Raw genomic sequence first — 27,371 nt, 5'->3', positions numbered from 1 at the left:
AAGAGATTTGAAAAATTTGTGTATTGCCCATCTCAGGGACAAAAGACATTTAGAGGAGGCAAGGAAAAAGACTGTCTCTGCCCACCAGGATATTCTATGTGGAGAGAAATTACAGCCTTACTTGTCCTTATATATGTCTAATCACGAACGTTTCCTTTTAACCCGGTTTAGACTCAATATTGTTTTTAGAGTCTTGTCTTTTCCTGTGATGAATTGCTGGTTGAAAGAATTACCCTTTTGCCCATGTGATGATGTTTCCCCACAGTCTGATATACATATCTTATTTTTTTGTAAATTTTATACTTTTTTTCGCAAGAAACTTATCATCCCTATTCTCAAAGACTTAAATATACGAAGATGTCGCTTAGCGTTTTTAGAGTGCCAGAAAATGGAAACTGTTTTTATGGTAGCCTCATTGGGTGAATTTTTTAAATCCATTTTTAAATGTCGTAAATCGATCTTAATGAATTCATCTCCTTGCTGCACATATGTATTTTAAATAATGAACACATGACTCCCGTGTAAACTGTATTTTCTTTATGCTACTTTTATGGTTATTCTTGTCTTTTTAACCGAATAAAGTATTTTGAATCTGAATACACACGGGACTCTCTTACATTCCAAAAGTCCTTTTAGCCACCACCCCTTAAATCTTTATTTCAAAGATGCATTACATGTGAAAAGCAGTCTTTTTTTCACCGACGCAGGCTTCTTTAAATGATTGTCTTGTGACTCAAATTGCAAGCCAGACCCACTGGCTTTGCCAATGCTGGTCTTTCCTTAAAGGCGGGTCAGTTCTAACCACGCTCTCGTGTAGCACCATCCTTTCCCTCTGCACTGAAGACGTACCCCTGACTGCCTTTCAAGTTTCTGTTTTCCCGGCATTTACTACGTTACGCCACAGTCACACTGCTGTTTCCACATCTAATCTGAAAGGCGCTCTTTCTTTTCCCCGTCTCGCTGGTCACCTCGTTCCTCCCGTCCGCCAGGTGGCGCGCTCTCGTTTCCGACTCGTTGGCCGCCGGCCACTCGCAGCCTGTGTTCCGGGTCCCTCCCTCCACAGCACCGCCTGAAGCCCCCGGTGCCCCTCTCCCTCCCTGCCCGGCCTGGCCCTTCGCTGCCTCTTGCTGCTCCCCGCGCCGCTTTTGGGCCGCCTGCCCCTGCGCTCCTGCTGCCTCTTGCCACCGCGGGGAGCAGCCCCCGCCATGCCCGGCCCCGCAGCCGGGAGCAGGGCCCGGGTCTACGCCGAGGTGAACAGCCTGAGGAGCCGCGACTACTGGGATTACGAGGCGCACGTTCCGAGCTGGGGGTGAGATTCCAGCCCACATAGGCCCTCTGCGGCCATGGATTTTGCTCTGTGTTATCGGCGGTTGTAGAAATTGATACCCATCTACTGCACACTGGCAGGCTACCAATGTCAGAGATCGGAGGCGTCGCTGATCACAGATAGGTTGTTAGTTGTTAGCAGCTCCCGATACCACGGATCATACTATGGCAGACGGCAGCCTCCTACGATATCATTGATTTATATTGACCTTTTCTCCCATTAGCTAATATCAGTACTAGACGCGTGTCCAATAACTAGCGATGTTTAAGCAAGTGGGGACGCCGAATATCTCAAAATGGTCCCGTACTAGGTCATCGTGCAGCGTTGGTTTTTGAGAGGACGTTGTATCGTGCTAGCAATACGATTCAGCCAACTGTTGAGGTTTTGAACAGGGTTCTTGGATTTTTTTTGTGATCGGGTTATGAGACGTGATGGGATTGAGAGACGGCGTCAGCCTTCAATTTAGCGAATAGATGCCAGGGCACATCACCTAACAGGCATTCTTTTAGGCATACGGGTTAAATTCATAACTTTTCATTAGTAGAAATGAAGAGTTTTCGGGATCGTGTAACCCAGTTTACAAGTTCCAGTATGTATCATATATAGATGATTGTGCCTCATTTAAATATTGCTGTGGAGACGTGCACGAAGGCAGGTTTTTTTCGAAGCAGGTTTTAAATAGCATTTCCTCGTTGCTGAAAATGTATTACCATCCTTAACTCTAGACACACTTTAAAACAGTGAAGACATTTTACATCATGGCTTCCCAACCTACCTTGTAACACTACTCATCGCTCTGAAGTGGTCGAAAGAAAGATTTGCAGCGCTTTTCTAAAACATCACATATCTATATATTTCATGACCATGGTGAGTGACAGAGTGAAACCTTAAGCAATGAATGAAACGGTTTGTGCTCCCTTGAAATAATGTTTAACACTAAAGATGACTCACGTTTTTCCCTGTCATAGTTCTCGTTTCCACAACTGCATTGCAGTTACTTTCTTGCGTCTTGAAAACATTTTTGAAGCCTCTGTGTTTGAGACAGATTCAAAATTCTGCTGTGTATGATCACTTGTTTTGTACTATGGGTATCACCAATAAGACTGCTTTACCTGTTTCTTGTTTCAGACCTTTTGTCTCCAGTACAGTGAATATATACATATTCTGAGATACAGTGACATATATCCATAATGTGGACCTTGGGCCAGCCCTTTGCTTTTGATTGGATGTATTTTATTGTCTCATCTTCTTGTTCAGTTGCTTTCCTTTCTATTCTCTCTTTGTTGGGTATCTGGAGTATGTCTTCTTTAATTCTCTACTGTGTTCTGAGTTGATGATCCAATTGTTTCAAATCGTTCAATTAGCTATCTCTCTCTCTCTCTCTATATCTGATATATATATATATATATATATATATAATCTCAAAATTCAGTCACCGTCAGCTAAATCTCATGACTGGGAAACCTCTAAAAGTTCTCAGGATTGCGCCAGAGGCTAAAACTATACATAAATGACTTTTGCTCCCATCCTTCTTATGTCCATGCCATTTTCCACGGGATGATATAGTCACTGTCAGATTACATGCCTCCCTCCACTGCTTGCGTTTAGGGAATAGCTTTTTCTTCTAGCACTCCATGGCAGTGCATGTGTTATATTGGCCTCTCTCTCATGTGCTGCTTCCACCTTCAAGTTCCCCTGCTGTCCATTTTGTTTCCCTCTCCCACTCACAGCTATTCCATTGTTTCCACATCAAATCGGCTTTTCAGTTGTTTTTTCGACAGGTTCGCTTTTTGCTTCATATTATATTTTTGCACATTTTTTTGTTGGAATTTTCCACTCCAGGATGGCATCCGCCATTTTGGAGCATCATGAATGCACACACACACCTGCGTGCCCACACACCATCATTTTTTTTTTTTTTTTTGGTTTTTAAGAAGATCTTTATTTTGCAAAAAGTTGACATCATACATGTTACAATTTGCGGCTCGCAGGGGCTGGCCGTGTTGAGAACGATCAGGTAAATTTTAACTGAGTAACACAGCCATTTAGCCGGCAACCCGGGGGTCCGGCGGCGAGTCTCATGGAACTGCAGTTGTAGCCATCTGGTATCTAGCTATATAAGAGACAGATCTTATGATTTTGTATTTTCTTCGTAGCAGTTTCCACCTAGCATTAATGCCATGATAGTAATCCCCCAAGTCCCCACAGATAACTTGAGATACAGCTATGATTGGTCGATGGTGGGAAGGGGGGGGATCAGCAGTAGGTGGTTCACCAAGTCTGTGCCCATAATGCTGTCTGTGAAATGGCCGAATGTGTGGTAGTATAGCTCACTGAGGCATAGGAGCAGGCGGTTATGTTCGGCAGGGTTAGTCTGCAGTCATTCCGAACAAGGCTCAGATATCCATCAGTACGGTGCCTGTGTGCCTTCCCAGTGTCAGTGTTGAGAGGTCGCAAAGGATGTGTCAGTGGCTACTATACAGCGCAGCAAATTCCTGGCTAACACGTGCGAGGCTAAATGCTAGGTCGTGTCCCTCATAGTGCGTAGGTGTCCTTGTGTCTCCGCCAGTCGTGGGTAGCATGAAGTCGATTACGTATCGCTTCCTGGTAATGTCATGTTGTATCCTCTTTGGAAGTAAGAAAGGGGGCCTGGTCAGGGAACTTGACCAGTGAACAAACTATTCCCTACGCCTATACAATGGCGGGGAAAAACCTGGGGTCAGGAGGGCAAAGAGGAAAGGAGTGGGGGGGGGGAGATCGTCACGGTTCTCATATATGGCAGTAAGCATAAAGCGGGGCCCGGCAGGGTTTCCTGCAATGTAAAGGGAGAAGTGGGGGGGGGGTCAGTATCTCGGGTAGGGGCTGACAGGCGTTGCCCGTGGCGCATAGGCAGTGGGAGCTGGCGATCCGTGGGGTGTTAGTGCAAACCATTTGCATGGAGGTCGCTCTCTGCCAGCTTCTATAGTCGGCGTGGGCAGGCTAAGGCAAGGGCAGCAGTGTGCGCGGAGTGTCGTGGAGGCGTCTGGTGTGTAGCAGAGAATCGCAAATGTCTGTATTTGGTAGCGCAGGTTGTGAGGTCAGATGAGGTGAGGGGGGCGGGGGAGATGGGCACGGGGCCGTGTCCGCTCTCGGTGTTGATTGGCATCGCCATGGCAGTCACCTGGTGTCTCAAGTGATCTCCCGGCAGGTGCGCCGGAATGCCTCAAGGAGGTCGTCCCAGAGCTGGGCAATAGGAAATTTATGGAGTCCCGCCGTTTCCTCCCGGAGGAGCACCGTGCCCTCCGCTCGTGCCCAATTGGTAAAGGAGGCGCGCCAGTGCTGAGCATGGGGGGGGTCGCAGCCAGTGCCTACACACCATCATGCGACCATCTGTGATAATGCATTCACCTGCATACTTCATTACGCTTTTTTTGTGTTTTTTTTGTTCCCCTTGTCATTATTGTTCACCTTTTGGCAAAAAAACATTTTTTTCTCATTTTTTCAAAAGCTGGGCAGCATTTACAAAAACATTGGCAAACCCATAGTGTCTGCATTGAGAACCGTAAAGGTGAGATCTCTTGGCTTTGCCAATTCTTGTTTTGATGAGCGAGGTCTGTTGCATATGTCTGTTGCATGCTGTCATGCATCTTGGTGTTTAGGGTGTAGAAACCAGACCACATTGCTCTGTGAGCTATTCATAATCCTGGAGAATTATTCTTTTCTACTGCAAAGTTGGAGTCGATTTCTACATTTTAGAATGCCGTTGTTTGTCGTATGTTTATCTTTTCAATCTAGTTGGCAGCTAAGTACATTTGTGCTATCAGTCATCGTTAAGGTCCTATTTTGTTGGTTAATTTTGAATTCAGCAGTCTTTTTCTGATGGATTATATTGTATCACAGTAGGCCCTTTTGCTTTGACAAGTTCAAAAAGATTTATTGATTTAGATTTCACATGCGTTCCAAATTTTTAAAACCAGGATCTTTTCTAGAATGATTTAACCCCTTGCATGCAGGGCTAATCCCCCCCCACTGTGCTGGGAGGAAGGGGGTGCGCACAGCGCCCCGGTGCTCATGACGAGCTCAGCTCGTCATGAGCCACGGTGGTCGTGTGCTCATGACGAGTGAGCTCGTCAGACCACACCCATTTGTGTAGAACGTTCGCACAGCAGGGGAATTAGCCCAGCGTGCGAGCGTTCCAACGGTCATGACGAGCTCAGCTCGTCATGAGCACATGAGCACCGTGGCTCATGACGAGCTGAGCTTGTCATGAGCGTTCAAGGGGTTAAAAGCTTTACAACATGCAAATGAATTCTCAGGAAGCATTAATCCAGTTCATCAACTCTTTATATGTTATATTTAGGATATAAAATAGATCTAACACAGTTGCATACTGCTGGACGTATGTAAAGTATATGTCGGAAGTCTTGATTTCCACCTTGACTGAGGATACAATTTCCAGAACCATTGATAAAATTTGACCAATGCGCCTAGAGGAAGAGCACCCAACCTAAGAGGATTACTCTCCTAACACTATGATCCAAAGTTAGGGATAATTACTTTAGCAGTTGCTTAAACTCTATAATATCAGAGAAAGATTTTATGTAACTGTAAATTTCAGAGAAAGTTTTATATCATTTAAAATGTTTGCAGTGGGAGATGTAGGAGAAGTTTAATCCCGGAATAGTTTTTTTTTATTAAAAAAAAAAGTCTTAAGTTGTCCGGGGGTCCATGCTAATGGATATTGTATCTTGCAGTCAAATACTCCTAGGACAAAATTTAAACTCCTAGTTAATGTATAAGGCAGGAGTTAGTAGCACATCTTTTTTCAGTTGATCTTAGAATCTTTTTGTATGAAGTAGGCTGTAAGCCCAACAGGCTATATTTGCCTTTGCAATAACATAGGAACTTGAAAGTACAAATTCTGGCCACAGTGCATTTACAGGACTTGCTTGGCATGCTGACAACCGTCCCAGAATTTTCCTTTCATATAAATCAAGGAAACCCCATTTACTAATAGGTGTATGTAGTATCAAATATGTAAGAGTTGGGGGGATCTTTACTCAGTAAGTTTCTAAGAGGTGTTGAAAATGTCTCCTTCCCGATGGTTTATAAAAAATTTATTTAAAGAATTATAACATCTATTTAAAAGAATTGTTCCCTTTTGTTCAGTTCATGTTCCTAAGCTTCATTGCCCTCCAGCTTATATGTTGGGTGGTTTAATAACAAGCCACAGGGTTATCACTCTAAATAGCTATGAGTCGTTTTATTTTTATTTTTAGAAATCGTTTTATTGAACATGAAAATGATCGACATTGCAGTGTAGTTACAAAAGATAAGTGTGACAACGTAGGATGAGACATTTGATCACAGAGTACATTCAACTGCAAACACAAAGGATTACAGTATTTACAGCATTGTTGGTTCATCAAAGGAAGGGACAACAGGCGGGACACAAATATTCCCCCGGTAGGCATTCCATTTACTCCACACTGCGGACCACTTTTTGGGGCATCCACGAGAAATGTACACTGTTCTTTCTCTGCTCATTCATCAGTCCATATCTGCCTTCCAGGCCTTTAGTTTTGGTGATGCCTCTGCCCCCCCCACCCACAACTGTGCAATGTTTCTTTTCGCCACCATTAGACCTAGTGTAGCCCATAGTTTGTCTGTACTATTAAGGTTGGCGGGCTCCCATACATTTAGAAGGCATCTTTTGGCCGTACATCAACTTCTAGTACCTTGCTCATACAGTTATGTATCTTATTCCAGTATCTCTGAACACCCCCACATTACCATATTATCTGCATGAATGTGCCTACTTGACCACATTGTCTCCTACATTTCCCTTCTTCTACTCTTCCTATTTGAACCAATCGGGGCCCAGAGACGTAAACTCTATGCAAGAGTTTGAGTTGAACAAGGGGCCGTCTGGAAGAAATCACCACCTCTCGTGGGGAGGCCATTGCCTCCTGCCACTCCTAGTCATTTAGGACCAGCCCATCTCCCTCCCAGTGCTCTCTTGTCTGCCCGAGGGGATTTGAAGTGTTATTAATCAGCTTTTTGTAGGTCGGAGATATCGCTTTTTCTGGCAGGTACCGTCCAGTAATCTGTCCTCCAGTGGAGACGACTCTGGTGGAGCGGTGCCTGTGGTTAAATTTGACTTTAATGCTTGCCGGACTTGCAGGTATCTGAAATATTCTTTGCTTGCTAGTTCGTGTTATCGTTGGAGCGACACGAATGTCACAACCTCGCCTTTCTCCTATAAGTCTCCAATCTATGAGATCTCAATTAAGTCCCATTTGTCAAATCCCTTTGAGGTCCTCAACTTGCCCAGTTCTGAGTCCCACAAGGGGGTGGCTAGTGTGAGTTTCTGATTCCATCTCAAGCTTCTGTTTGCCGCATGCCAGACCTGAACTGAGTGCTTGGTTGTCCTGTTACGGGTTATCGTAGGGGTCTAGAGTAAATAGCCCTGTTGTAGTTGCCACCTGGCAGTAGCCATTTGTCCATTCTGTACCGAGGGGCGTCCCCCTGACGATAAGTGCAGTGTTTGATGGCAGCCAAGTGGGCGACCCAATAATATTTTTTATCAGGGAGTCCTATCTCCCCGTCATACCAACCTTGAACCAGTTTGTGCAATGCTATACGAGGTCTACCGTCCCACAGCAGTTCCCTCTGCAGGCTCTCTATTTCTTTAAAATATGTAGCTGGAACCAGTTCTGGGGAGTTATGTAAGGCATAAAGGAAGCGCGGCCACATCATTTTAAAGAACGCTGCTCTATCAAGTAGGGACAGCGGCAGCGCCTTCCACTACGTGACAACCCTCCTCAATCTCTGCAGTGGGGGAAGCAGGTTGCGTTCGTATGGGAGTTTGGGGTCTGTTGAGACAAAGACTCGCAAATATTTGAAGCCCTCCCTTGCTACCTGTATTGAACAACCCCTGGGCGGAGGAGGAGGATGATCTCCGTTGACAACATATAACGGACTTACTCCAATTAATCGTGGGAGGCTAGGTGTAAAAGGATATCGTCCGCATATAAAGAGATGCGGTCCTTCCATCCCTCCGTCCACTTGAGCCCCCTTATTATGGTTTCATTGCGGATCCATGCCGCCAAGGGCTCCAGGGACAGGGGTAAGAGTAAGAGTGAGAGCGGACAGCCCTGGCGAGTCCAACAACCCAGTTTGAAAACCTCAAATTTCTTGTTGTTAACCTCTACTTGAGCCAGGGGGGCAGCTTATGGGAGCTCCACCCACCTGATTAAAAGTGGGACTGAAACCCATCTTTGGCAATACGGCGAAGAGGTATGGCCATTCATTGGTGTCAAACCCCATTGTGGCGTCTGGTGAAACTACTACTGCATGTTCCTGAATCATGTCGATTCTCCCCAGCACACCATGTAACCTTCGCAAGTTTAGTGCTGTATTCCGATGGTACATGAAGCCCGATTGGTCAGGGTGTACCAACATACTAATAACTTGGGCCAGCCGGCACACCAGTACCGTAGCTAGCATTTTTGTGGCTGTGTTAAGTAAGGAGATGGGCCTGTAAGATAAGCATTTCCCCTTTGGCTGCCCCTCTTTGTATATGGTGATCAAAGTTTCAACCCTCTGGTCTTGTGGAAGCTGCCCCGACTCTCTGCTCTCCTCCAACATGGACCGTAGTCACGGGGCCCAATGGATTCTACATCTTCGGGCTGTGGAGTTGGGCCTAAACAGTGATAGGGAACTACATGTATTCCTTACAGATTGAGGCACAGAGTAAGTCTCAACAATACCTGTCAAACATGCTTTGTCTGTGATTAACCTTCTGGTTGGGACCTTACCATTATGTTGACCATCTGTCTAAAATTTGGATACCTTAGGTCTCCCCGTAAATAACTGAAACTACAATTTCTATATAAAGCGCTGGATATAACCTGAATTTACCACTGTATTGTATATATGATGAAGTTGTCTCATCTTAATCAAGTGAGACTGTTTTTATCACTGTGAAATCTGTATACTTTGTTACATATTAGATTTCCTTTTGAACAAAATGTTGTTGTGACTATTAACAAGCATGATGGATTATACTATTGTGGCCTGTCTAGAAAGGTCGAATTTCTTTTAAACTGATTTCTATTAAGTTGAACCATGGCGCTTTTACTGTATGTACATACTTTATTAATTATAGCAATCAAAAAATATCATCAAGAAGTGGCTCTTTCAGATGTTGCTAATTTTGAAATTTTTTTGTCTAAAAAATAGTATCATGATCAATGAGGAATGGGGCAATTTTCAACATCCAATGTAATGACCATTCTGCACATAAGTGGTGTTTGTGTATTCTCACACTATCCATATTGGCTTTATCTAATATATCTGGCATCTGTACACATCGGTTGGTCATGCCACTTCTAAGCTTTTTCAATATTGATACCGTAAAACTGATTAGCACGTATAATTGGGTATTTCTCACACTTAGATTCCATTGCTTGAATTGTATGACTTATCTGTGGCTTCCCAATGCAACTAGAGGACCCTGAACTTTGACGCGTCCATTAACTCGTTTACATCGATATTCTTGCAATATGACCGCCACTTCAGTATATAGAAAACCCACTTAGCCCGTCTTTAATTTTTAGTGTAGGGGCCTCTGATTTGCCGGTCACTCCCAAGTTAGGAGGAAGGACTCTTTGTTTTTTTGGCGCCAACCTGCCCTGTGATTAAGTTACTTGGCAACTGTTTTATCACTTTTCCACCCAATGTGATCGACTTATTTCATGTTTCTGGTTTCATTTTCGATTGTCTCATCTAATAGGACAAACACATTCTTAATATTGATGTCTTCTGCCATTTTTTGATAGTAATTCTCACAAGTATACGAAGAAAGTTCGGATACAATTGCCGAAAGTTAGGAATTTGTCTCTTAAGGATACATTTTAATACAAATTACTGTCTTCTTTGGTACTAGTCTACCGGTCCTTCTTTTTTTTGTTCGGTATTTAGGACCTACATCTGGACCCTTTTTTGCAAGCCTACGCCAAATGCATGAAGTAGGATTCACACCTATTTGTAAGTTACACTTTTTACTATCCTTTGTCATATGCAGCTTATTAAGTTAACTCACAACTCAGACTTTTTGCATTATAGATACTTATAGATATTAAAAAGTATTTCTCTTTCTTTCCGAGCTGTACTTTCTTAAATGATACATATGGGAATTTTATCTACAATTTTTCCGCATAGGCAAAGACTAAGTATAGAAATATTGGAAGGAAAAATACATGAAGATACCTTCCGCAACTTACTACGTTATAACAAATAATCTACTTTTTGGAGTTTGACACTTAACGCATGTAAGTGGAACATTTTTATCAAATCAAGGCCACTATCTATCCGTTTTTGACCGCGTGTCATTATTATGACATGTATATAACTATTTCTTTATTTTCTTTGTTCAAAGGGTCCCCTTTTATCACTATGCAAATTACGGGTGCTTCTCTTACTTATGGGAGCGTTCTCAACTATTTGGACTGCCGTAATTGGACACATAAGGTAGATTTAACCATTTTTTCTTAGTTTTCTACCACTGATCTTAGTATCTTTTGTTCACATCACTTTGGTTCACTTATTATTCACTCATTTGGGACAAGGTCTACTTTATGCGCACATGATTATCATTCTGGCTTTTCTGTTTTATACACATACGTAGCTTACATGTGGTGATGGATAGCACTTGTTTTTTCTGTACATCCGTCCCTTCATCATTCCATCTTTATGGGATAAATAAAGTTGGAACACATAGTTGACTCATGCAATGTATCGGTTATGGAGATGGTTAGGCCAATCTTTATGCGGTGAAGATTTGTTGTATGCTTAAACTGCATCTAAAGGAGCAAATCAGGGAATGGATGCAGTTTTTTTATGGGTCGTCAATCCTAGTTATCTATAAGTGAATTTGTGTGAAATATGTCTATCTCTGGCAGAAGATGGGGCAGATCAGTGTTCTTGCAACATTTTTGAGTAGCACTGATTCATGTGCGCAACTCCTATAAATGAGCTGAGCCACCAATCTCTATTTGCAACTTAACAGCGAGTTGCAGTAGTCAATAGGAGTTGAAATTGACATATGTTCTTCAGACTCTCTGGAATGAACGAGGTGGTGATCAACTGTAGTGTCTGGCTGGGGAATGAGTGCAACGTAAGAATGTGAGAGAGATGTGTGGAATGGACAAAGGAGGGAAGTTAGTGCCTCTAAGTGTTTGCAACCGGTCAGTAAGAGTGCGAGTGGTGCATGTGTGTCCGTGGCTAGATGAGTGAAACCTAGCCTAGTATGCCTGTCGATTTGATGGAGCTAATCAGTGAGTGCTGACTTGCTAAAGATTTTTTGGGTTTGATTTGTAGGTTTCTGGTAAATCAATCACATTAATTCTATACATATTGTTAAGGTGCAGCTGTTCTGCTTGTGAAAAACTGCATGAATGAGTTAGCAATATGTGACTCAGAAATAGAGAATGGTCCTGACTAATCAATGTCTGTTATTTAGGGACAGGATACATTTTATTCAAACATATATAAAACTCCAGAGTGGCTTGTGCTGCTTATTAAAGTGAATCTTCGATATAATTGAAGAGTAAGACATTTTTTAGTGGCTCTCCTGCCAATACAGTGTCTTTACCCTTAGCTTTTCTGACCTGATTGATACTCTTTAAAAAACTAAAAAAAACAGCTATGATTTCAAACCTGTGTAAGTACGTTGTGCTTGCAAAGAATTTGACTTGGTTATTTTCATGCGAGGAGCCAAACAGCTAAAAAGGCATCTAAAATCTTAAAAGCTTTTCCTCCGGAAAAGTTAAACACATTATTTTGTCGAGCTCGGACTTCTCAGATGGTTACTGCATTGCTTAATGTTCCACACTATTGAGCACCATGTGACTTGAATTTTCTGAAATTCTTCATTTTGTGAAATAGCTTTTGTTAGAGCTGACATCATATAACGATGCTGCTTTTTTTTTTTTTTTTTTTTTTTTTTTTTTTAGCAGTGTCCTCTTCAAGTATAGGTTGCACTATTTAACTTTGCTTTCTTTTGGGCTGCATTCAAGGAAGCCATTTGATTGGACTGCCATTCTAATAAGAATCATTCATAATTTTTGAGTTCTTGCTACCATATCCAATCCTAATGAAGAATGATTTCACCCAGTTGAATTAGAAGGACTCTTTGAACTAGTGCAATATAATAAACCTACTTTGTAGACTAGAGAACGGGATGCTGGCAACCCTTAGCACTTCTTTTTAAAACCTTATCATAAACTAGACTCCAGTTGATTCCTTATGGCAAAGTCGTGGGGCAGTCTATACTTTTTGGTCTTGAATTTCTTAAGGAATACCCGATGTGGTGAGCTGGATCTGTTCATTCTCTCTTGCATCTTTTGCTTAGAAGTGAAATTTGATAACCACATGTGACTGGCCTGTGAGAGGAGCAGGTGATTGGTTGTGGTGCACATTGGGAGGCTGGCATCGCAGAAAAGGGAACTTTTGTGTAGTATGATTTTTAAGTTCTTGTTTACAGTATCATGCTGTGTTCTGAAGGTCACCATTTGCTTAACGATTTTGTATTTGTTCTATTAGTGGTTATTAGTACATTGTATTTAAACAACCAGCACTCACCTAGTTACAGTATAGCTGTTAATAATAAAAAAAAAGTATCAGATCAGGTGTGTAAAGACACATAGGAACATTTGTCAGTAGATATTTATATATAATGGGATTTGTATTTTGTCATGATTCCAGTGCAGTAAGGAAGTTGTCATTGGGTGACTGAAGACTGAGCACACCATCGCTGATAAATTAGTACTTGGACAACACTTTGAATCCATTGAGATAGTTCATAGATGAAGTCCAACATTAGGTTGCTTAGTGGAGGAGAGCATGGTATGAGACTCATGAGAAGTGTGAAGATGCCCAATGTGGGCGTTTGAGTGTTGAATGTTGTGCTTTTTGGTATTCTAGAGCATGGAGCAGTGTATGGCACAATTCTGATTCAGCAAGGTGAGTGAGAGTAGGGTGGCCTGATAAGTTCTGAGCACCAATTTCAAGATTAATTTGTGATAAATGTGGTGCAATAGTGTTCTGGGTCTATTCATTGAGGAAAGTAGTACAGCGTTTGGTGGAAGTTTGGTACATTGAGGAGCACAGACTGAGTGCTGCAACAGTTGACCACATTGCTTCAGGAGTAGGGTGATGAAAGAACAGATTTTGCGGATGTTGAGAAGATGAAAAGTCTGGTGCTGAGGTGATGAATGATTTGAGATGTAAGAGCCACTAAAACTCACAAGACCTAAAAAGAGAGACCTAAGGATTTCAGTATGAATCATGTCTTCATTGAGGAATGTAGGCTTGCAAAGTTGTAAAGGTTCTGTAAAAAGACCTGTATCTTAGACCTAGAAGTTTGTAAACCAGAGCTCTGGTGGGTCACTAGTAGTACCTGAAAATGAGTAATCAATCTAATTATTTGAAAATAATCTCAAGGTGTGGGACAACACTTGGTCTGTATCAGTAACACTATTGAAAGGAGGTAATCTGTATAGCTGTCATTATCTTAATTATGCTTCACTGCAGCGTTACAGAAATAAACTACACAAACACCCACAGTGTCCCACGTTCGATTCAACGTTGTCTGTAGCCCCTTGACTTGAAATAAATATCTCCGGGAGCTGTCCAGTAGTAAATGCTTACTTGTTCTTTCTCTAATAGAATCCTTGTGCAGTACCCCATTCGATGATGATACAAATCTGTGTTGTCCGCAGTAAACATTAGTATTAAGAGTACAGACGGAACAGTAATGACATTTGAGGTTAGCCGTAACCAGTGATCAGCAAGTATCTTATATCAGAATTAATCAGTAGTTTGTATTTTACAGACTAAGAGTAGTTAGTATCAAATGTGTACCAGATAACTATGCTAATAACGGCTATTGCAATCCCAGACAATATATCTCCTAAAGCTGTTTGTTTTTTTTCTATAGTGTCATTAGCTTTAGAAACTCTGATGCAGACTCCCTAGTCACATGTTATTCAAACTGGAAAAACGACAATGCAAAAGATAAAGGTGAACAACGTTTAGAATACTAGAAGTTATCAAATAACATCTCAAAATAACTTTTGTTTAATATGTCATATTACATGTCTGCACGTTCTAAGCCTTGTATTGACGAATGTTACTATTACCCAATTAATGGAGCTCAATTTCCTGACCATATGGATTATTAGAGGCTTTGTACCAGTGGTGAATATTTAACTCTTTGGGCTATCTCGTTGTCTAGACATTATTAGAAATAACTAATAAGCACGATGTGTGCAAAAAGGCAGTAAAGAGAAACGAGATTTTTGATCATTAGAATCTCAGAAGCAGGAAATCTGTAACTAGTATCATCATGATGAAGTCTTCATTCTGTCCTAGCGGCAGTAAAGTTTTCTTGTCTCTATTTAGAATATGGGGATAAAGCCATATTTTGCCATTTTGTTTATAATAAAATCACTAAACTACTTTTGATGGACTTTTTAGCTATCACCAGCGTGGTGTTTGTCCAATTACAATAGTCTGTTGCATTACACACCCCGCTGTTATCTGATCTTTGACAACCCATGGTAAAATCTGGTTTTGGCTGGATCAAGGAGGGAATTGTGTGGCCAAATTTGATTGCAAAAAACGTAGGCTATTTATTGTCATTGCAGTTTAACCTATTAGAGGTTTCTTGCACCTTTTATTCTAAAATCTGTGCCCTATCTATTATTAGGTGACTTCGATTTGCACTTTGACTCCTCTCATAATTCGGATCCTTCCACATTCTGTGATTTGGGGAGGGCTTGCTCCTACTTTGTAACTGCCCCACATTCAGAAGGCCACCCATCTTGTTTTATCCAAACTCATTCTACCCTCCTGTCCCACTAATTTGATCAAATCACTCAGCTGTTCCTTTAACAAATCTTAATCCGCCATTTGCCATAGATGGATCCCCCCCCATCTGCTTCCAATCTTTTTGAGAGCATGTGCCATGCTGTGCCCCCACGACACCACCTCTCTTCAGGCACCAATGTTGCTGGTCACTGGGTTAGTCGCTGGTGATGGAGCCTTAGCCAAGGTAGCAGCTCCTTAAGCTTTTACCAACCACAGAACCCATCCTACAGTGGAGCTTCGTATCATTAAGAGAGTCTACAAACAATTGGAGCATTTTTAGCACAGCTCCTTTGACTCTCTAGCCAAAACCTCATATAAAACTGCTAAAAAAATATTACCCTCTGGTCTGGTGCACTTGTCAAGCATTACTCGAATAAAATTGAGCTGACCACCAGTGCCTCAACACGGATTTTCTCAGTTATGAAAGAACTCCTTTACCTTCTTCCTGCAATAATTCCGTCAAACCTTCGAAATAAAACTGCTCAAACCGCTTCGATTTCTTTGCTCAGGCAATTGCTAACACACAACTTAATTACGCGCACCAGCCAAATGTTGATACTGCATTTTGTACCCATCTTTCACTTACAGGAGTTTCTATCCTGTCCAAGTTCTGTCCTTTCTGTGTAAGGGTATCAGGAAATTTTAACTATTACTAAATCTGTCTCCCCCCCCCCCCCCCATTATCCTTGTTTCCCTCGGGTCCTATCTCTTATTACAGAGATCATTTTGTAATCTATCCATTAGTATATCTACAGTTCTTGAGATGTGGCTTCATACCTATGCTGAGAAAAACAACCATGCAAAGCCATCAGTGTTGGCCAACTACTGCCTCATATGTCTTCTCTTTCTTCCGGCATAGATCCTAGAAAAATGTATCAACCAACAATTATCCTCTTTTCTAGAAATAAATAATTTTCTGTATGAATCTCAATCTGGTTGCCGCCCTCTCCATAGTACATTGGTTGCCTTTATTGTAATTATAATTGTTTGAAATCTATTTTATTGTTTTCGCAATTAAACAGAAACAATAACATCTAAATTGACAATGAAGGCAGAAAGCTTGCATATATCATTCTCTGACAGATCAAAAATAGTGCCCATCCGTGCTCCAGAGACCAATAGCCATCAGTTAATAGAAATGCCTGTGGATGAATGTTCTTGAGAGAGTTAACTGGGATAGATAATAAATTATCTTCCTCTGTCAGGAACTGCTTTGTCAAAATACAACAAAAAGAAAAACTAAGAACAGCAAAGGGTTGGGCGAAAGGGGGAAGAGCTGGGGGGAAAGGTTCCCTCACGGGCATTGCTAGGTGATACTCCCTTACCCTGATTTGTAGTGCACACCCATGTTGGTGGCAAGGAGGGGGAGGGGGGGAAGAGCGGCGCTGGGGAGGTGAGTCCTCGGCCAGTTTACCTCACTTTGAGAAGTCCCCCTTTTTTTTAAAAACTGTTTTTATTGTTTTCTTTCAATCTATCGGCAACAATGACAATATACAGAGAAGCACATAGTGTAATCAGGTTATATACATTCAAATACAATGCTTTCTGCAGCGTCCCCTTCAGTAGTCATTATAATTGTAAATTATATTTATATAGTATTTACTACCCCTGACAAGGCGTTGAAACTCTTTGCGGAGAATAGCACACTCTTTTCGACCACAAGTTTAAAGATTAATAGCAGATTAGTAACATTTGTTTTTTCTTCTATTGCATTAGTTGTGGTCGGTTTGTGTTCTTGATTTCTCATGTGGTTAGTAAAGTTTAGCGCAGGGATAGAATGATGTGAATGGATTTGAAAGCGGAAATATGAAGTTATTTTTGTAAGTAGTGGTTGTGTTTGCTTCTTTGGTAACATAATAAAACAAGCATTTACAATGCAATGGTTTCGCCTTTGGAAAAGTTAGAGCTATTGGCATTGTAAATGACAAAATTTGTATTTGTGTTGGTTTTGAAAACAGATACATAAATGGCATTGTCATTTACATTGCCATTAGCTTAATCTCTCGCAAATGTGAGCATTATAGTTTCAATTGCAAAATGTGTTTTTAAAAATCACATATTATTTAAACTGAAAATAACACCCCTTTGCCTCCATGCCTGCAGTCCTTGTTTTCTTATCCATGCCTCTTCACAAATTGACACTTCCGTCATGCTGCGACACGTATGGCCTGCTCCCCGACCCACAGAGGCAATCGTCCACTGTAGTCCACCATCTGCAAGAGTGAAGCCTGCACTACTTTTTCTCGTGTTTTTGTTTGGGGTTGGCGGTCGGCCTGCGTGTGTTATTTGCTCTGCGTGTGCCTGCATTCTTGCGCCATGTGACACCTGTCATATTTTAGCAATACAAAGGGGGAAACGAGTGGCGTTGTCATGTTCTTCTCTCTTCCCTAGTGTCGTACTTTCGGGTTTTGATTTATATCGCGCGAGTTGTACTTTTATTCATGCTCTTTTAAAAATATAACACTGAGGGTGCTCAGATCTGTCCTCGCCCTGTCCTTCTGCACCGGTCAGACCTCCCTCGGCCCACCTGCTCTTCAGCGTGAGCAGCACCTCTTTACAAAACTACAAAAACAAATATTCTTGACACACTGCCCTGAACTCTTTTCTGCTCCATTATCCTCCCAAGTGGTGTCCTTTTATTGGGCGAGTTTGTTATATTGGGTGGTGGTATACTTAGGTATCTGCTGGGAAACAAAAATAGACCTTGCAGAAGCGTCCCGTTTAAGCCTCCAAACATATGTAAATTCTGAACTAAAGTTGTATGGTCATGTGGTTGAGCTCAGACAGTCCCGACGTTTAAACTCATTCTGGTAGTTGTATTTTGATGCCTTCTTGTTTAGCACCTCAGGGGCTATGGATAGTTAAATAGCTCACAAGACAGAGGATGAAGTAAACAGCTGTGGGAGACTGGATTGTTTCTCTGACAACAAAACGCACAAATTAAAGTCGCCCGTGTTAGCGGCCGTGCAGTTATTCCTGCCAGAGAAGTTTTGCAAAGTTCACTCCGTATGCCTATCGTTAAGGTTGCAAAGGTTCACTTTTCACAGGAAAAGTAATTTTCTACATTGCGATAATTCTCTCCACATATCGAAATAACATGTATTCTCATGGAACCCACCCGAGCCGGAAAGCACGTGCTTTTTATCTCTACAATACTACCCTCAATGTCAAGTGTTTGCAATTTTTTCTTTAGAAGTTTGCATTTTTTAGAGTGTTTTATTCACAAAAACATTGCCCTGGTAAAGAATACAATGTTGTTAATTAGCCCTCCTTAGTAAAAATATGCGCGAATGAGACAAAGAGAAGTAGTACGTAAAGTTTGTGAAGACAAAAAAACACACAGATCACCTTTGCCCACATTTTACTTCTTAGCCAAGAGCACTTTGAATGCCTGTACCTAGTCTCCTGTGCATCAAATAATTGATCACTGCATGCAGGCCATATACTACACACTATGGAATGCGCAAGACATAGAGGCTGCAATGCTAAAGGTAGCAACACCACCATTAAACGAGGCTGTGGTTCCATTTCTGCCAGTTTCTATTACAAACTATGCATTCTGGGAGATGTAGTCTTTGTTCTGTTCAAGAAACTCTGCTAGGTTAAAGTACAGGCCGACACTAAAAGAGAAGAAAGGAGTTAACCCGGGCTAGCAAGGGTGGCCCCGGTGATATGGCGTCATAAATTCAGCTCCCAAAAAGCCATGCGGGTGCCTGTCCCCGGCCCGCAGGTGTTGTTTGATTCTTTAGCGCTCCAGTAAGTGTAACCCGGCCCTCATCCTGCCGTTCTTGGCCTCGGAATAAGTTGGGCCACAACAGCTGCTCCTTCCAGCTCTTTTGCTGTCTCAGGAACTCTGACAGGGCAGCGGGAGAGCTGCCGCTTCTAAATTTAAACCCCCTGCTCCGTCTCTGTGTTCGTCCTATTTTCCTCCCCTCATTTTGCCCCCACCCTCTTCCTTGCCATCGCGGAGGACCGGACTCGCCACGGAGAGAAGCCGGGGGGGGGGGGGGGGGGCGGGGGCACCAGTGAAAGCCCCGGATAAACCGGGAAGGGGGTAACCGTCCAGGGCAGAAGAAATATAAGGGGGAGACACAACAGAGGGGAACAAGTGGAAGTGTAGGACCGTAACCACCAGCCGGAGGAGGCAAGGACTGCGCCCAACGCCAACATGGAGTTCAGCCCCATAGACGACGGGTCGCTTCAGAGGAAACAGAAGGAACAAGCAGCTCCTGAAAGAGACGGACAGCGGAGGGGGGCAGGATACGACCACAAGGGACCGGGAGACACGTAAAACAAACAGGGAGACGACATGAGACGGGGTAGACGTACAAAGTGAAAAGAAAATTATAAACAAAATGCTGCTTACCTGATCGCAAATACAAAGTACTTCCTGGCAACTTCAATCGCGCAGCCCACTCCTGCAAAGGACACTTCGAAAAAGACCAAAACATGCCGAGACCCAAAAAAAAATAACATCCGCCCACCGCCGCAATGGGCGGGATGAGTAAAAATCACGGTAACGCCCACGAATCTGCTCGGGGAATGAGTGACGCATCTCTGTTCCAAAGGCTAGCCTCCATTTATGGAGCTAGCTAATGGGACAGAGAGGCTGGACAAAGCCCCATACTTGTAAACAAAAGTTTTTCGCCTGCGTGAACGCTGCTGCGCAGCGGATCCCGAGGCGAAACCTAAAAAGAGCTGAAAGTTTGAGAAGGATGTTTGGGAGTTTATTGTAGTCATAAAGGTTTTGGATGATTCAGAGAGAGGACAGATAGGACAAAGGTTGAAAGGAGGATTTTATTTAATAGTTAAAAAATGAAAATATCTTATAGATAAATACGTGCATGATACTAGGTAAGCTTTTATTGGCTGCGGGTTGATTGACTTGCTTCTGATTGCTAGAAGGAGGTCCCTCTACAGCCCTCTTTCATTCAGTGGCAGTAGAAGAACCTCATAAACCATTCAGCTTTGACTAAGAATTCCTCTGCTGCATTGGTAATATTAAGAATACGAATGAAAGATGACAGCAAGGTGTTGGGTACGTCATTAATAACACCGACAGTTTCCTGTTTTCACTTATTTTGTTGTCATTTCTGTTGTTTTTGGTAGATTTTCTAATGGCTTGTAAATTAATGGTGATTATTTTATACAGATTGCCCTATCCATCTTGCCCCCCTTTTCCCCAAAAACAAACTACATGAAAACAGTTTCTCTAATTCTTACAAAACATATTGCATACAAGCTTATTTAATTTCAAGCACTCATATTACAGACTATACACATTTCTTTTGCCCTTTGGGTACGCGAGATGTGGACTGCAGTGTTTCTGAGTTTATCATACATGCATCCAAGTCAAACCCTCATTAACCCAACATTATCAAATACCTGAAGCATGATTCAATCAGCATGTGCCTGGCTGTTTTTCTGCACTCCGCATACCTAATGCGTAATGTTACTATTGTACAGCTACTTCAATCTACCAAGTGATCCCTTTATGAAGAGTGACACGATCAGCAAGCAAGGAATTTGATTACATTTTGGGATGTGTAGTTTCATTTTGATAGTCAAATTCTGGCCACAAAATACAAACGGGCAAAGTCATATGAACAAAAGCTAGGATGGCTGGAGGTGCGAGACAGCAATAAACTATGTCAGCTGTAAATATTGGGGTAATGCTCTTTTGGCATAAAAAAGTAGTGTCTTGCTGTTATACCGCTCCTTTTCATTTGTGACATGTGACATGTTCCATACGTACCTAGAAAGGGATTTATACTGAATTTTGAGATGGGATTCCTGGGAAACAGCCATTTGTCAATTGGTGACTGTAGAAAATCTACCTTTTTTGATGGGTCACCCCAGATTGTTTGTCTTTTGCGGGCTTTAGAACTGTGCACTTTCCCCCTGCTACTGAGCAGTAAAGTGCCTGTGTTCCCTGTTTAAACATGGCATACTCTTAGTTTGCATTTTTTAACTTGACTACAAGTCCACATTGTGTGGTATAAAGTGTACCTTCGGCCTTGAAGTTAAATGCCACTAGCGGACTGTGGCAGTGCAAGCATGGCTTTAGGCCTACTATTATAGCCTGACAGTTGCATAGTAAAAAATGCAATACGACCTTTCAAAATAAACTTGTTTGATAGGTAAAAACTTTATTTTTTACATATTGAGTCACCCTTATACAGGTCTTGTAGCCTACAAGGCAGGCAGGGTGCGTAGTATTTAAGAGTAGGAAATGTAGACTTGTAATGCCGACATGTACTTAGTGACACACAAAAGCTATTTTCACAGTGGCAGGGATGACTTTTGTATGTTGCTAGACAGAGATCACTCTAAAGCCCTTATTTAGCTGAATCCACCAGTAGCATGCTACATACATATTTTTCCTACTCCATCTTTATTAAAAGATTGTCTTCCTTCCTTCAAATCAAATGCTACACCTCTTCTTCCCTCAGCTCCACTCCGCATTTACATTACCCCTCTCATTTCCTTTGGCTACAGCATTCCAACTTATTGCCCCAATAAACCTCACCGGAGATACCCACCTCAGCACCCCTAACACCTTCACCCTCGCTCCCCCTTCCACCTCGCAATACATACTCACCCAACCCTGAGAGATTAAGGTTGGCAAATATTTTACTAGCTCTCCTATTTATCTTTCTAGTTAACACATAGTCCTGCAGGGGTCATCCCTTACGCTGCTTCTCCAAAATGCACATGCTTCACCAACATGTGGCAACATTCCATATGTACTTCAATTATACACAGGCACACTTCATTCCAAGAGATCAGTGCAGACAAGCAAACGTTCATTGTGGAATGCCTACACCATTTCTACTTTTGGGCAAAGGAAATACATTTTTGTTTGACTGGATCAAAGCCTAACGTCCCAATCATCAGAGAAATGTTGGCTCAAACTCCTCTACTTTGAAGTGCCCCTCTAATATGGGTATCTGATCCTCCCTTCACTTTTGCCAACAGATAAGCAATCTGGAGATAAATTAAACCCAATCTGAACATATTCCTTTAAAATGATGAAGTGGTCAAGTGAATTAACTTCCAATTAACTCCATGAGAACTGTTCTGCTTAACCATACTAACACGAGCCTAAACATGCCCTGGTAATGGGCAAACTGGATGACTGTAAAAAAATCTGCTCTGCTCTAAAGAAAAAGTCCTAACCAGACTACAAAAGGCACAAAATAAGTTCGACATATTGCTCCTAAACTTATCAAATATTATATCATTAAGCAAGTAATGAAAACTCCCCATTTGCTTAGGGAAAAATTCAATAACAAATAAACTCAATACATTATGTACACAGCACACTGGGACAAAGGTCCTGGCTAACTTCACAATCTGGCATGGCATCACACTTCACCTTAGTTTTTACAAATTGAGTAATTTTAATTATCGACAGTCCTGATATTGAAGCGACTATCCTGAGTTGGCTCAGCCGGTTTAGGTGGTAGACTATGCCAGTAGGCATTCAAGCGGTCCATAAGAATCACAGCTACTTGCTGGCGTTCTTCAAGGGTGATGTGGAAGGCGCATCTAATGTGTGCACTGAGTCAATACTAGACTGGTTGGAGTTTATAACTTCTCTCTGAGATTTAGTTGAGCAATGGGAGGCTTCAAATGCGTTGGTAGTTGGATAGCCCATGAGATTCCGCTGTTGCTTTCTCAATGAGGGGGTTAATTTAATATGTTTTTCAAAGAGTCTGGAACTGTGACACTTAAAAGAGAAACATTAATGCAGATAAATGGTTTTGTTCCTTGGCCAAGTGCCGCCCTTCCTTTCGGCATGGATTTAAGGGATGCTCACAACGATTAGAGAGCAGGTTGGATAAGTGATTAAAGTGTGGTGCCAAAGTATGGAGTCCCGGACATGAGAGGTTTGTCCTCCAAGAAATCTAGTGGATCTTCAAAAAGTTGCTGATAGATTTGAGTTAAGTTTATTCCTTCTTTGCGAAGGAATATTTCTTTTAAGTTGTTAAAGATCGCCCCTGTTTCTGTGCATTTTCAATGTGTTTGAGATGTCTTTTTTGCTGCTTTTCTACTTTTTGATAGCCTCTTTTGGATGCTACTGCTGAGTTACCATTTGTGATCCTTTTTCAACTTCTTTCATTTCAGCCATGTCACTATCATACCAGTTGTTTGTAGATTTAATCTTTGGCTTCAGTTATCTACATTGGTGAGATGCTAATTTGTCAAGGAATCTGAATTGGAGCAGATAGAAAGTTTGGTGCTATAAAGCTTATTGGGCTTTTTTCTTATGTTGTCTGCGTGGAAAGGGTGTTCTCTCTTGAGTATGAGGTTGCATATGCTTTTTTTTGTTTACATTTGTTTTTATTGGGTTTGAATTTTTTCCACAACAATTCTTACATCTGCCACACATTAGTTTATACATTGAAGCTGTTCTAGTCACAGTACAATGCATCTCAACATTTAGTGCCAGAGTCATATCCAGTACATCAGCAATAGTTGCGATGTCTTGATGGTTTAAACATTGTTTTTAGGTCGAAGGCCTAAAAGGCTGCGCTTGCGCAGTCTTAGGCCGGAGATTTAATGACTCTTAGTAGCGCAGAAGGTCCCGCCTCCCTGCCTTTTCTCTCCTTCATTGGCTGGCTTCCTAAACGGAGGCCAGCCATTGGAGGAGAGATGCGTCACTCCAAACAAGCCCCGTCTTTTTCAGATTCGGGGGCGTAAATTTTGCTGTTCTTTAGACAGTGACGTTGTCTGTCACTCAAATCAGCAAAACCACGCCCCCGAATCCGAAAAAATCGGAACCTTGTGGCCGCCATTTTTGTTGTTGTCTGCAGTGAGGATCGATCTTTCATTTAGCCCTTCCTCTGCAATCCACAGACACCCGGTTATGCCGCCCTTACTTCTGCCCTCTTACTGCCCTGTGACAAGCCCTCCCCTGCCTGGGCACTCTCTGCTCTTCACTCGTTTGCAGCGCGGAGCGTGCGGCTTTGGGTGGAGCCTGCCGTGTGCGCTGTTCCCTGGGCCGAGTTCGGAGTGTCGTCACTGGCGGGAGACGCGGCTGCATCCATTGCTGGATCCCCGCGGTGAGTGTGAGTGGGTGTTGGGGGGCAGGGGTACCCATTAACTTGCTTGCTTGAGTTATCTTGCATGCGGGTGCTGCAGTGTGCTGTGCCTGCAGCAGCCCGAGGCTGCCAGGCGCTGGGAAGGTGCCCGAGAGCGAGGAAGCGGCCCACCGACCCGCCATAGCCGGGGGCTGACGAGCTGTTTTTAGTAAGCCTACAGAAACAGCAAAATACATGTCGGACGGGTGGGGGCCTACTCGCAGATGCAGTGACAGAAACAACCCTCTACCTTATTTAAAAGTGCGGTGGGCTCATCCAGAATTAAATGTAAATTCACATTTGCGCAGATGGATTGTTTAATGTCCGTGGCTGCCACCCCTGGTGACACAGCTATTGAAATGATAGTGGTCTGGTGTAGGACGGCGCCTCAGTTACCTCAGTACCTTTCTTTCCATTCTTGGAAGGTGGATTTGTGGTTCAGGGCTTCTTTCCCTCACCGGTCTTCATGCACCTGGATCACCAGGGCGGGCAGGGATATGGGACTATGAGTGGGAGCTCTGTCGCAAAGCAGGCATCTTAGTCTCTGTCAGCCCACCTGCCAAATGCACTCTTTTAATGCATCAGCCATTTGTGCTAACCGCAGTTGTTACCAATCGGTCCGCATGGCATGCAAACAGCATGTGGACTGCTGTGGACTAGCTGAAGTAAAGGTATTAAGCCCCAGAAATTGAGGCCACACGCTCACTAGGATATCATATCTCGGCTTTTACTGAAAAAGCATGTAATCTGGTAGCTCTTTTCCTGTAATACCCACTGTTGCTCCACTTCGCAATCCTGGGAAAGTGTCCGAATAGAAGCATTGTACTACTTTTTTTATTGGCAGGTCAATTATGCAAACCTTAGTTTATTTAATCTTTTTTAAGTTTGCGCAAAAAATCTATATACTTTTTTTTTTTTAAACCAGTGGTATTTATTTGATGTAACCCCACTTTATTTAAAATTGTGTATGAAAGGTTTCTTAGTCACCAAAACCTTATCCTCGGATAATGCAGGAGGAACAGTACTCTCTTATTGTGTCTCCCTCACTACCTCACTCTTTCACTACCTCACTCTCTCTGTCTCTCACTACCTCACTCTCTATCTACCTCACTCTCTCTCTCACTACATAACTCTTTCTAGCTCACTACTCCACTCTATCTATCTCACTACCTCACTATCTCACAACTTCTCTCTCTCAAAACATCACTACCTCACTCTCTAGCTCACAAGCTCACAACTTCCCTCTCTCTCTAACTCACTACCTCAATCACTCTCTCACTACCTCACTTTCTATTTCACTAACTCACTTTCACTCTCTCTTTCACTACCTCTCTCTCTATCTCACTACATCACATCACTCTATGCTTATATCTCACTACCTCACAACATCCCTCTCCCTCACTACCTCACTCTTTCACTACCTCACTCTCTCTATCTCACTACCCCACTCTCTTTCTACCTCACTCTCTCTCTATTTCAATACCTCACTCTCTATTATTTCAAAACCTCACTCTCTCTCTATCTCACTCCCTCACTCTCTCTCTGCTAATGCAATAGGTATTGCATATGCAAAAAAAAAGCTAATGCCCATAGAAATGACAATGCCATTTATTTAGGGATACAAACAAGATAAAAAAATGAGCAATACCAATAGCTCTACCTATAATATTGCCGAGACCATTGCATTGTAAATGCTTGTTCAGCATGACATTGATATAACAGGGGAGAAAACAGTACATTTACCCTTCCTCACAGGTTTAAATTATTAAACTAATGCACCACATCAGACATCACGTATATCACTGTTGTGACGCCATTCAACCCACCTCGCCCACAACTTTATATAGTGATTTGCCCTGCATACATGTTCCTGTCAGTACCCATATCATTTAATCAGTGCGTTGTTTAACTCTGTTGATTGTCAGGCGTGTGTGCCATGCCTACAATGCTGCCAGCACGCCACCGGCTAATAATCATTTATGTCATCATGACTCCTGTTCTCCGCTTGTTTTGGAAGTTTCTACCCTAAATCTCTCTCAGGCTTGCCTTCTATCGCTTTTGTGTGTCTGTCTCTGCCAGGATGCGCAAAAGTCAGATAGGATCGCATCTCACTCTGCTGCTAGTGGTTGTTTCCACAACCCCATTTCGTCTTTGAGACAGAGGGCTATACTTTCTGCTAGTGCCCAGCATATAATTGATTGAAACCAGGCTGAGGGTTCTGGTGACTTCCAGCGTTGCGTAAGCAGTCGTATGGCTTCTATGAGTCCCAAGTCTGTAACAGAACGTCACTTTGTATTTTTTGGGTCTTTAGTATAGTCCCAGTATGCACATCTCCCATGTCCTGTCTAGTGTGCGTTCTGTGCATTGAGTTAGGTATCTAGTGACTGTTACCCAGTAGGAGTAAATAGCCGTGCAGGACCATAGCATGTGCAACAGGTCTCCTCCTACCGCATCACATCTTGAACATTTGGCGTTGTTGCGGTCGAAGTATTTATTTATTTTGGCTGGTGTCAGATAGGCTCTATATAATATTGAATGAGTCGGAACATAGCATTGCGGGGGATACGCGTATGGCTCCCAAAAATGTCCTCCCACTCTGCACTAGGGCTCTGCAGATCTGCATCCCTGTGTGCATGAAGGGAGAGTAGCTGCAGTGCCGTATGCGTTCGGAGGGATTCCGCGAACCATCTGGTGAGATGGCGACCCATACCTAATTTGTGCAAATACTGTATAGTTAGGTGGGTGGTAGGTTTCTGTACCATATTTCCCCATGTTGCGTTTAACGAATGTGTCAATGCGGCATAAAGTAAGAATTGGACCTGTGGTAAGCCCGAGCCATCAGCGAGTGCCTCAAATGGCAGGAGGTGTTAATCATTTTATAAATCGCCGAGTGTTTGTATGCCCGCTTTGTCCCATTGTGAGTTCTGCGTTGGTGATTGCTTGGTGGCACCTGGGTGTAATGGAGAGAGACGGTGCATACAGAGTTACCGGTGTGTAATGCGCAGGCTACGGCGGAAGCAGTTGTGGGCCACACGCACCAACAA

The 27,371-nt window shown here is 42.6% G+C and overlaps 1 protein-coding gene and 1 long non-coding RNA gene across 2 annotated transcripts in view; both read left to right on the top strand.

Moving 5' to 3' along the window:
- Nucleotides 1–999: 999 nt before the first annotated feature.
- CSNK2A2 (casein kinase 2 alpha 2) overlaps nt 1,000–27,371 on the top strand; it is a 529,051-nt gene continuing 502,679 nt past the window's right edge. The window contains exon 1 of the mRNA XM_078670241.1: nt 1,000–1,309. Coding sequence (XP_078526367.1) covers nt 1,206–1,309 — 104 coding nt within the window. The 5' untranslated portion in view covers nt 1,000–1,205. The remainder of the gene's footprint in view (nt 1,310–27,371) is intronic.
- Nucleotides 10,291–10,840, top strand: LOC144799066 (uncharacterized). Its single transcript, XR_013603741.1, has 3 exons — nt 10,291–10,357; nt 10,538–10,641; nt 10,749–10,840. It is a non-coding gene; the product is annotated as an uncharacterized LOC144799066 (long non-coding RNA).

This window comes from Lissotriton helveticus, chromosome 12 (genome assembly GCF_964261635.1).
Source record: "Lissotriton helveticus chromosome 12, aLisHel1.1, whole genome shotgun sequence".
NCBI lineage: Eukaryota > Metazoa > Chordata > Amphibia > Caudata > Salamandridae > Lissotriton > Lissotriton helveticus.
Note: the sequence above shows the minus strand (reverse complement) of the source record. Positions and strands in the feature narration are given on the sequence as shown.